General features: G+C 40.1%; 1 protein-coding gene across 11 annotated transcripts in view; it reads left to right on the top strand.

The window, feature by feature from the left end:
- ATP2B2 (ATPase plasma membrane Ca2+ transporting 2) overlaps positions 1-12,234 on the top strand; it is a 305,210-nt gene that overhangs the window by 221,598 nt on the left and 71,378 nt on the right. For all 11 annotated transcript variants that reach the window (XM_031064309.1, XM_031064303.1, XM_031064308.1 and 8 more), the window contains 3 exons: positions 760-924; positions 3,003-3,217; positions 5,348-5,590. In XM_031064309.1, coding sequence (XP_030920169.1) covers positions 760-924; positions 3,003-3,217; positions 5,348-5,590 — 623 coding nt within the window. The remainder of the gene's footprint in view (positions 1-759; positions 925-3,002; positions 3,218-5,347; positions 5,591-12,234) is intronic.

Genomic DNA, 12,234 nt, shown 5'->3' with positions numbered 1-12,234 from the left:
ACAATCTCTTCATGAAAGCAAAGCTGTTTCATCTCATCCTATTTTATTTATTGTACTCAGTACAAACCAGACACATGCACATATATCCACTGCAATGTCGTTGCTTTTCAGAAACAGGTAAAAATAAAGTTTCCTTCTGCTGGCATTCTGTCAGGAAAGGAGGGATCAGCCCTGAAACTGTGTGTGGGTTTTGTGGGGGAATGGTGATGCCACCACCATCAGACCCAAGGGCTGAGTACCTTGATCACGGAATGCTGAGGAAACTTTATAACTGAGGGATTTTCTGCAATGGTGGATGGCAGAGTATGGTCTCCTGGTCCCTGAGGTGCCCCAGAGAGGTGACACACGGGCCACCTGTGCAACCACATTGCCTTCAAACTATTTGCATTGGAAATATGCATTGCATTCTAAGAGGAATCCCAAAATCCAGAGGAATGTGGAGCTCTGCCATTGCAGGGAATGCTGCAGTGCTGGTGCTGTCACCTGCCAAGTCACCTGCAAGACATTCAGTGACATATATGTGTATGGCCCAGAGCATCATGGGTGGGGGTCAAAATGAGGAATAAACCCCATCAGTGCTCTCCAACCCAAATCCCCACGTGTCCTGAGGGATGTGCTGGCTCTCCAGGGTGCCAAGGGTGTCCCTGGCACAGATTGTCCCAGGCAGCCCCTGTGGTGCTGGCTGGGTTCAGAGAGGATGAACACAGAGGAAAGGAAGGGATAAAGCTCTGGACTAACAGTTTTGTTCTGCATTATCAGCCAAGCAGCAGGACGGGGCTGCTGCCATGGAGATGCAGCCGCTGAAGAGCGCGGAAGGGGGAGAGGGAGACGACAAGGACAAGAAGAAATCCAACATGCACAAGAAAGAAAAATCCGTCCTGCAGGGGAAGCTGACCAAGCTGGCAGTGCAGATCGGCAAAGCAGGTATGGCTGGGTGATACCAAACCCCTCTGGGTCACAGGAGGCAAAGAGCTGCAGAGCAAGTGGTTCTGAAAAGGGACAGGCCCTTTTTTTACAGCAAGATTTGGAAATAGGTCATCACAAAGCTGTTCTAAGGAGAGTATGTGGTGCTGAAGATCTTTTATTCTCCTAAAAATCAGCTTTGACTGTCAAGGAGCTTTGGGCAACTTGGATTGTAATGAATATTTGAATCAAAATGAAATACAGCTTTTCTCAGAGTTAATATTCCCAAGTGCAGTAATTACGTATTTAATTTCCTCTCCCCTCAGAACTTGGGAGTGCACAGTTTCAGAATCTCTAATACCATCTCAAAATATCACTCACACAGTATTTCCCTCTCATGGATTCTGAAATCATTCTGTTCTCCCCAAATATCCACATTCCTGCCTTCTCCCCAAGCATGACACATCTCTGGACTCCTGTATCCAGAGCCATCTGGCCCCTGGGGTTGGAAGCAGCACTTCTCCAACATGTGGGCAGAGAGTGGAAACCTTCCATAAGGGCCTAAAGTTCCTTAAATTTGCTTTTCTCCTGGTAATAAAGAGATTTTGATTTTCTTAAAGGGATTTTGGTCTCAGTTCCTTGGTGGAGGCCCTCCAAGATCTCTTTACTTCTGCTCCATCTCCCTCAGCCTTCTCCCCCAGTTTGGATTTTCCCCTTCTCATCCGTCTATGAGTTCATCACAGGAGTTGATCACATAACCCCACAATGCCAATTCCCTTTGCCTGAGCAGAGTGTGACCAAATCCAGGATTATCATCCTTGATATCCAATTTCATGCCTTGCCCCAGTTCATATTCCTCCAGCTCTTCTCCTTTGTTTCCCCTGATGATTAATTCCTTGGATTAAATACCTTTCTGCACTGCCTTGACTTCTGCTCTGGCACGTGAACATCACTCTTGAAGTAATTGTGTAGGGATTTCTGACCAGAATGTGGCAAGGAACAGGAGCTAAATTAATTATCATTGCCTCATTTGGTTTTTCTTTGGTGTTGAGCAGCCTGTGGGGATGTCTTTTGTTGTCAGGAGTATTTGCCTGTGCAATATTTTCATAAATTTTCCTTTATCCTCTGGCACAGAATGATCTTCCTGACTCATCTGTTTCCTGTCAACCTTAGCATCCTTCAGCTTTACCAGTTTTTTAAAAACTGCAGTCAAGACATGAAATTCACAGCATTCTCCTTCTACTCTATGATCTCATTAGGGAGAAATTAATTTATTCCAAAATGCAGGCTTAATTCCTTCACACAAAGCTGCCAAACAGGGCTGTCAGAGCAAGGCAAAGCGGAGGTTATAGTGGAAATTTTATTTGTGTACTCAAACCCAGGGACAAAACTGTGCAGCAGGAGTGCTATCCCAACAGTTGGGAGAGTGGATGGAATGCTTGGGACATTTTGTCAATCCTGTGAAATATTTATTGGTGGCTCTGTCTCTTTGGAACTTCTGCTCATGAAAATACACACTCTGCAGATGTTCCCTTGAAAAGGGACACCTAGGAAACACCAGTATTAGTCACATTTTAAAGAAACCCGGTGAAAAACTGTCCTGTGCATAATTCTGCATCTTCATAGTCACCCAGACTCATCTGTAGGGCTTTTCTACAGTATTTTATACAGCAATATGGGAGACTCCTTTGCTCAAGCCTCTAAAGATATACTTACTTAGAGGAAGGGTGTTTAAATATGGATAGACAAGTAATTTGTAAAAGGTAGGGGTTAAAAGGACAGATAAATGTCGTACCGGGCAAAGTAATGTGCTAAATTGAATAAGCTTAGCTTCGGTGACAGCAGAACTCCTGCACTGCCTGGGAAGTTGTAAAGGCAGCAGTAAGTGCTTAAAAATGAATTCCCTGGAATTCCTTGTGCGCTGTAAATATATTATGGCAATGTTTTTTTCTTCATTGTATGGTTTATCGTTGTTATTGGTACTGGTGAAAAATGTCACAAAGAAAGAAAGAAAGAATTTCCTATCAAATCCCAATTTCTAATTGCTTGTGTTCTCAGCGCTGTTTGGGTTTATGGTAACTGGTGATTTCTCCTCCCAGGTCTGGTGATGTCTGCCATCACTGTCATCATCTTGGTACTGTATTTTGCCATTGACACCTTTGTGGTCAACAAGAAGCAGTGGTTGCCTGAGTGCACTCCTGTCTACGTTCAGTATTTTGTTAAATTCTTCATTATTGGTGTTACTGTGCTCGTGGTTGCTGTTCCTGAGGGACTCCCACTTGCTGTCACTATTTCTCTGGCTTATTCTGTAAAGGTAAGAGACATTCAAAATAATCCAGGGAGAAAAGTGCTGTTTGCTTGAGTTCACCACTGAGTTGGTCCTCAGGTTTTATCAGATGGGATGAAAAATGGTCTGAAAACTATGTACTCAAAATGTTCATGAAATTGCTTTAAAGAACACTTATATTGAAAGTATTTCTAACAGAAACGCAAATACATCTTCCAGCACATCTCCTTAAAACTGCACAGTGCAGGAATATCAAGCAGTAGAAATACCTACTTAATTTGCAAGGAACCAGGAATTTATTGAGCAGAATGTACTCTGAAAATAGTCCAGTCTTTTGATATAGAATAATTTTGTATTCAAATTTTCTTGTGCAACTATACAAAGTTTTGACAAGGATTTGAAGTCTTCAGGAACACTTCTCAGAGAAATTGGAGCTTCTCAAAGAAATTAAGAGTTTCACTGAAGCTTTCATGTACTTTTCTTAAATGCAGTTGCAGTTCTTTGAAGTCAATGTAAATGGATCTATTAGGAAATTAAGAGGATTAACATCCTGGACTTCAGGATTACTTGAGCAATTTAATTAGATGATTTAAACATTCTGGGAATCTTAGATGAAGATGGTGTAAAGTTGATTTCCATTTAGCGTGTAAACAAATTAACTTAGGAAGTTTAGGAAGGAATCTCTTGGCATCTGTGCAGCCAAATATCGCAATTATTAAAAAAGGGAGCAAGTCTCAAAGATGGGGTTTTGCTAATGAAAAATGTAGCTGCTTTGAAAATGTTTTCTCATTTTCCCGATGTCCTTCCTCTGACATCCTTTTTCTCTTCCCTTTCTCTTTTGCTTTTCCCCCAAAACGTGTGGTCCATCTGCATGCTGCCAGATAATATCCTGGCATTCCAAGCAGTATTAAGAAAAAATCCCAAATGTTTGCTATAGCCATAATGTTTAAAAATCTCCAGCTCCTTTAGCTCACCTTTGCTGTTCCAGCTATTCCTCAAAATGCAAACCTACCTTAGGAAAATGATGCAAATCTTTTAAAAGTTTATCGAAGGCAAAATTACCTTAGGGGTAGATAGGCACAGCTTGGTTGTCTGCAAGTGGGATTTGGGTTATTGGCCCTCACCAAAGCTCTGCTTTAGGGAGCTTCAAGTTCTCACCAGCAGGACTAACCATGGGCTGCTTTGCTTTTTATGACTAAAAACCTCAAAAACCGGCATCGAAGGGTTTCTTACTTGGGTTTTTGATGGGTTTTCCCCTCAGAAAATGATGAGGGATAACGATCTGTTTCAGCTATTCCTTAAAATGCAAACCTATTGCAGGAAAATGATGCAACTCTTTAAAAAGTTCATCAAAGGCAAAATTACCTCACGGATAGGCACAGCTTTGCTGTCTGTAACTGGGATTTGGGGTAACTGGCCCTCACCAAAGCTCTGCTTTAGGGAACGTTCTCACCAGTAAGACAAACTGTGTGCTGCATTCCTTTTTATGGCTAAAATCCTGTAAAAGCTGTCATTGAATGGTTTCTTGGCTTTTGGTGGGTTTTCCCCTCAGAAAATGATGAGGGATAACAACCTCTTTCAGCTATTCCTTAAAATGCAAACCTGCTGCAGGAAAATACTGCAACTCTCTTAGGTTATCAAATGCAAAATTACCTCACTGAAAGGCAAAATTACCTCAGTTATAGGCACAGCTTTGCTGTCTATAACTGGGATTTGACATTATTGGCCCACACCAAAGCTCTACTTTAGGGAACTTCAGGTTCTCACCAGCAGGACTAACCATGGCCTGCTTTCCTTTTTATGGCTAAAAACCTCAAAAGCCGGCATCGAAGGGTTTCTTACTTGGGTTTTTGATGGGTTTTCCCCTCAGAAAACAATGAGGGATAACGACCTGTTCCAGCTATTCCTTAAAATGCAAACCTACTGCAGGAAAACGATGCAGCTCTCTTAGGTTATCAAAGGCAAAATTACCTCAGGGATGGGCACAGCTTTGCTGTCTGTAACTGGGATTTGGGGTTATTGGCCCACACCAAAGCTTTAGGGAACATTCTCACCAGCAAGGCTAACTGTGGGCTGCTTTCCTTTTTACTACTAAAATCCTGTCAAAGCCGACATCAAAGGGTTCCTTACTTGGCTTTTGTTGGGTTTTCCCCTCAGAAAATGATGAGGGACAACAACCTGGTGCGGCACCTGGACGCCTGCGAGACCATGGGCAACGCCACGGCCATCTGCTCGGACAAGACGGGCACGCTGACCACCAACCGCATGACCGTGGTGCAGGCCTACGTGGGCGACGTCCACTACAAGGAGATCCCCGACCCCGACTCCATCCCTGCCAAAACCATGGAGCTGCTGGTCAATGCAATTGCTATCAACAGTGCTTACACTACCAAAATTCTGGTGAGTAGGTGCCTGGGTTTTTTTGGGGTGGTTCAGTGAGGCCTAGCAGTGATGCCTTGTGAGGGCTGAGCTAGAACAGAGGCTTCACTGAGTTAAAGAATAAAGCAGGGATTTATCAAAAGGGTCTCCTCAATGGATCCACCTTGGGCAGCACAAGAGCCTGGCCAGGGCTGCACCCAGATGAACCAAAATGGTCACAAAATGAGCGGGCACGGGGTCTCTCCCTTTGATCAGTTCTGCTCCATTTGCATATTGGAGTTCATTGTACAATTCCAGCTTTAGGTTGTGAATCCCATCCCTCTTGTTTTTCTCTCTTCAGCCCACATTGTTTGTGCTCTTGGGCCTGAGATTTGGATCATTTGTCCTTGGTCCCCAGCTAGAGAAGGAATTGTTTTGTCTCCCTACTCAGTGAAGAGAGCTTACTATTCTCTTATAGAAAGCCCAGACCTGTGGATTATTTGTTTGTATTGTTTTCTACTTTTATTAAAGTTGAGATTGAAGGTACTTGAGACAGTATTTTATGTTCGGACATAGGTGTTCATTATTTATCAGTGAAACAGTCTTACAACTATGAGTTTGGTAGCTTTTTATTAGCAAGGCATGAAATGCCTTATTAATTACTTAAATATATTTTATTACAAGGTCTTTTAAGACTAAACTATCTAATTAAGAAATGACAGAGATTATTTTCTTTTTTAACTCAATAACTGATCTTTTGAAGCTTGCAATGGAGACTTTTCTGTTTAATTAAAAAATACTACTTAAACTCATGAAGAAGAAGGAAGAAGGTGAAGAACAACTTGCTTCTGCTCTGAAACTTCTATCTTGCTTCATATTTATTTTTATGTTCCAAAACTCTAAACTTTAAGTTTTCTACTTTGTGATATTACACACTTTTAACTAACTACACACTTGTAATCTTAGTGCTATTAATTAATTTTGGAAGTCTTTTCTACAGCTTCAGTTTAAATGTAGTGTTCTCTTGCTAGTCTGTGCCTTTCAGCACAGAAAGTTTAAAAATTTCAGCATCTAGGATTCTAACCCAGACCCGCACACGAAAGCAGCACAGAATCTGAAAAATACGAAAGCTAAAACCTGAGGCATCAGCACAAGGAGGTAATTTTTTTTTCGAGAAGTGTTAATTCCTTAACGTCTTATTGTTGATCATGAAGCATTAAGTAGTGTTGAGGTCCTCAAAATAAGAACCAGTGCTTCTTTAAAACCTGTGTATTTTATTGTTTCTTTCTATGACAGGGATTTATTGAAGAGTGCAAGGCCATGAGACATTTAAAAAAACTCCTGCTGTCACTAGATTGGGGTAGCCCAGTTTTGGTGCAGATAAATTTGGGAACACAAATGTGTTGGTAACACATCTGGTTTTCACTGTCTTCATATGTGCAAAATTATTTTTGTGTGTCTAAGAAATTTCAGTTAATGCTCAAAGACCACAAATTGGATTGGTTAAATCAGTGAGGTTAATGACCTTTATTCATTCTGGTTTCAGGTGAATTACATTCTGAAGTATTTTATTCACTCTGTACAGGAGGCCAGAATGGAAAATATCCTGTTTGCTTGTGGCATTGGATTCTTTTGTACAGAGCTAATTAAGAGACTGAAAAATTTTGCAATTCCAATAGATTTGTTCTTTGAAAGGTCAAGCTGAATGTTAACGTTGCTGAACAAATAGATTTTTTTCTTTCTAGTTTATGAATACGTGTATTGTCCTTTTTATAGGTCTGTGCTGAGCTGCAGAATAAAGTCAGGCATGTACTTGATGTTTGTTTTAAAAGTGGTCTTTTAAAATGCAATCAGAGAAAACAAATTCTCTGTGATAACTCAGAGTGGATATTTTATGGCAGAAGCTCCTTAAATTTCATTTGTGCACTTCTAAACCAGCAAGAACAGTTTGCTTTTACTGGGTAATTCCTGCTCTCACAAATCAATGTAATATTTGATTGCTGGGGAGAGGAAAATGCACCTTGGTAATGTAATGTTGTTACAGCCTCAGTCAGCTCAGGTGCTTCCTCCTGGAGAAAGAGAATAAAACACCCTGAAGAGCCAGGATCAGGACAAGGCAAGGGGTTTGACTTTGGGAAGGCTTTGGGAGAACATTCTCAGTGTCAGCAGAATTTTCCTCCTTCCCAGGGAGCAGCAGGGCAGGCAGGGCGTTGGTTTTTCAGTCAGGTGTGACTGGCAGAGGCTTATACAGAGTTTTATATTTTGCTGTTCATTCTGAGACCAAAGCCAGTACCAAAGTGTTTCTGCTCAGCTTCCACACCAGTTCACCCCTCTGAATCCCAGAGTAAATGGGAAATCATCTGACCTTCCACATCTGCAATATTAAGATTAATAATCTGTCTTTTTCTTGTGGTTTACTGAAACATTTCTGGTCAATACTAGTTCTTAAATGGTCTCAATATAATTTTTTTTTCCTCTGACTTGGTTTCATTGCTCCTTGTTGGAATTAGTTCTATGTGCTTATAAAAAAGAGTTAATATTTCATAATTTCAGTGCTTTTTTAGCTTTGCACAGAGACTGATTCTAAACTGATAAAGGGGTGAAATCCTCTGGATGCAGATCAGTGACTGCTTGAACTTATCTGTTTAAAATTAATGGAGATCTTTTAGATCTTATGAGCTAAAGCTTTGCAATATGGACTCTATGAGAACCATAGCTCCAGTCTCAGGGGATTTCATTTTATTCACAGTTTATAACAAGCTGACCTTTAAGATACAAGATATTGTTCCATAGCCCATTTTGCATCTCAAATAAATACAGTAAAAAGCACCTGAGGGAGTTGTTTCCAGGATAAATAGACAGAATTCTTTTCCTTCCTGCTAATACAGAATGCACGCTCGTGCACTCGTTCTTGGAGCATGTTTAATCAAATTGTGAATTTCAGCTGAAACCCAAAGGGCATTGGAAGGATTCTGTCGCCAAGAGTGAGTTTTGCATATTCTATTTTTAGCTCTCCAGCTACATGTGTGCTGTAAATTGCTTTTTGTGTGAACTTCTGTTCAGAGGGATCACATATGGGACCATAAAATTAGTCAAGATGCTCTGCTGAATGAGAAATATTCCCTCTTGCATTGTCTTTTGATTAAGGGGCAACTGAACCATTGATAAAAATATAAAAAGGGAATAATATCAGTGCTTGGCATAAAAGATTTGAATTTCCCTGAGAAATTAAACACAAATTATTCCAACTGAACAATAGCATCATTAAATATAGCTCTTTTTACTGCTTTCCAAGATTAAGTTGCTGGGTGAGCTGATTTTGCATCCCTTTAGCTTCAGAGCAACTTATCTGCTGTTTGTGGGAAAGGAAATTTCAGGAAAGGAAATTCCAGGAAAGGAAAGGAAAGGAAATTTCAGGAAAGGAAAGGAAATTTCAGGAAAAAGGAAAGGAAAGGAAAGGAAAGGAAAGGAAAGGAAAGGAAATTTCAGGAAAGGTAATTTCAGGAAAGGAAATTTCAGGAAAGGAAAGGAAATTTCAGGAAAGGAAATTTCAGGAAATTTCAGGAAATTTCAGGAAAGGAAAGGAAAGGAAAGGAAAGGAAAGGAAAGGAAAGGAAAGGAAAGGAAAGGAAAGGAAAGGAAAGGAAAGGAAAGGAAAGGAAAGGAAAGGAAAGGAAAGGAAAGGAAAGGAAATTTCAGGAAAGGAAAGGAAAGGAAAGGAAAGGAAAGGAAAGGAAAGGAAAGGAAAGGAAAGGAAAGGAAAGGAAAGGAAAGGAAAGGAAAGGAAAGGAAAGGAAAAAAGGAAATAGTGAATTGGTAGCAGAAGAGTTTGCAGGAGTTCTCCCCATTGTGCTCCTCTATTTACAGTGTGCTTTCCCCTGTTTTCCTGCACCATGTGTGCTCCACAAACCCAAGCTGTGTCCACAGGGAGCTTTGCAGTGCTGGTGTTGGTAGAGAAGGGCTTGAGGGGATTTTGGTGACAATTCAGCAGCGACCATCCTTCAGAATGTTTGTGTGAAGCTGTTCTCCAGCAAACCTTTGTGTTCAATATTCCTGTTTCCACATGGAAATAAAATCAGGCTTTGTGCATTTCTGCCTGAGAGCTGTGGTGGGGACTGCAAAGACTCTGAGAGCAAAATTTGCATGTTGGGAATCCTTTGATTGCACTTGGAGCAGGAGCACATTGGTCTTGGATGCCAAGGAGCAGTGATGAACCAAAGGCACTGATTTCAACTTTCCTGTGCAGCTCTTGCTTTCATAATTCCAGTTTTAATTAGAGAGGAATTTCTTCTTTTAATTTCCTGGCTGGCTGTGATGTGCCTGATTAAGAAGATGCCACAATTAGGGTTTAGCTGAAGGATTTTCAGCACCAGTGGAAATGTCCCAGCTGGAGCTGTTACTGTGAGGATCTAACACTGACTTTTCATTTGCTGCTTGATGGGTGTGAGGGATAAAAGGCTCCTTTTGCCTGTGCTGGGTGAATATCTGAATTTTTAGTGCTGTTCTGGCTGTGATTTGGTGCATTTGCACAGAGTGGGGCAGGATGTGGTGGCAAACCTTGAACCAAAGGAAGAGATGCCACAGGAAAGTGCAAAACATTCACTGCCTTCCATATTCACTCCCTTTTCCCAGAGGAAATAAAATAAAAATATGCTGGTGTATATGTTGGTAAATATTCATCAAGTTATGAATGTGAGCTGGGAAAGCTTTTGGGACAAAAAGGCTGTTGTTGGATAAAACCTAAAGGGGAAAATGAAATAAAACACAAAGAGTACAGACAATTTTATTGCAGCTGAAAGGCAGAGCAGCTCGATGATAATATATCAGACACCCATAATATATAAAAGCCATAAGAAGCAATGACATTCTACAAAGGTGAAATGGTGAAAAGAGAAAAAAAAAAAAGATTTTAGCACAATCTTGCTGCTTTGCAAGGCTTGATGCGAATCTGTTGCTGATATTGGGAATATGGATGTGGTAGCCAGGTGAAAATTCTTTTTATTTGTGAGAAGATATTTGCATCTCAAGCAAGAACAGCTCTCTGATGGTTGGGAGACACAATGTTCCTGTCAGGAACAGCCTTTGAGAAGGTGTGCAAAGTGCAAAATACGCTTCTTTCTTTGAGGTTTATTTATTTTTTTATTCAAAGACTGAATTTTATACATCAAATACTTGAATAATCTTGACTTTATAAAGATTATTTATTTATTTTTTAATTCAAAGACTGAATTTTATTCCTCAAATACTTGAATAATTTTGAATTTAAAAAGAAATTTTAATCAGAAAAAAAAATATCTCAACAATTTCATATATATATATTATTTAGCCAACAGAAAATTCCTGGCATTTCCTTTTACCATTCATAATTCCAACAATTTCAATATAGTAAGGTCTTAAAAAAACGAACTTTAAACTATTTGGGGGAATATAGATACTTGGAGGTTTCCTACCAAATAATTTCAAAATTTGAGGTGTAGCAGGTATATTTATGGATTTTTCCATACATTTCCCCACATTAATGTGTAAAGTTTTTCGTGATGGGAAGGAAGATTGAAATGTCACTTTTTAAACAGTGGTTGCTTGTGGCTCTTTTGACAGAGAATAGACTTTACCTTTATCTAGTTACCTTTATTTATATATATTTTTTTTAATGTGTCTCTTTATTTATTTCCAGTTTTGCTTTGCAAATAGAAAGGAAGACGGAGACCCTGAGTGTTTGGGAAAGGTTTTTTTAAATTTCATTTTTAAAAAAGCTCAAGCCCCAACAGATCAGATGAGGCCACACCTATCAAGAGAAAATCAGGGAATTTCTGTGGCCTGAGGCTACAGCAGCAGAGCTGTCTGCCAGGGGCTCTCTGCTAAATGGAATTGCTGTTATATGTCACTAGAATTCCCTTTTTTCTTCCAAGGACAATAATAAGAAAACAGCTTTTGACCTCCAAATGGCCTTTTTGAGTTATTTTGGCATATGGAATTGCAAAGATATTTTTACTCACAGGTAGGGTTTGCTTAAAACCTATTCTCAAGCCCTTTGTTTCTTGTGCTAAAGGACAGATGATATTCCCATTTATTTTTGCTGCACATGAAGGTCCAAGCCTTCTCTTATTTCAGCCAGCTCAGTTCCCCCATTGCTGCTAAAAATGATAAATACTTAAAATAAATACTTAAAAATAAACTAAATGAATGAATACTTTAAAAATGAATAAAAATAAATACTTAAAAAAACCCCTCTAGACACCAAATATGAGGACAGAAATGGCCACAAAAGTGGTAAAAAAAATAAAGAAATTAGTAAGGATAGGTTGAGGAAAGCTTTCATTTATGATCATTTAAATGACAACAGAGTCACTGGCATGGCCTGAATGCTGTTTTTTCCTCTGCCACTGACATCAAGGCACAAGTGGCATCTCCAGCTGTTGATTGTGTTTGGAAAAGATCAGTCATTTATTTATCAGGGGGTCAAGTGGCCAGTCCAGGCTGAGCTGCCTGGGTCAGAGCTGCGGGAGCAGAAGAGATGATGGGAAAAGGAGTGGAAACCCCAAAAACAGAGTTGTGGGGAGGGTGTACACGGAGAGGGAAAAGGGAAAACTGGTATGGAAAAAGGGGAGGGAAAAGGGGAGGGAAAAGGGGAGGGAAGGGAAAAGGAAAGGAAAGGAAATTTCAGGAAAGGAAATTTCAGGAAAGGA

The sequence above is a fragment of the Geospiza fortis genome, unplaced genomic scaffold (genome assembly GCF_000277835.1).
Source record: "Geospiza fortis unplaced genomic scaffold, GeoFor_1.0 scaffold897, whole genome shotgun sequence".
NCBI lineage: Eukaryota > Metazoa > Chordata > Aves > Passeriformes > Thraupidae > Geospiza > Geospiza fortis.
The sequence above is the reverse complement of the archived record's forward strand: the minus strand, read 5'-3'. Positions and strand labels throughout refer to the sequence as shown.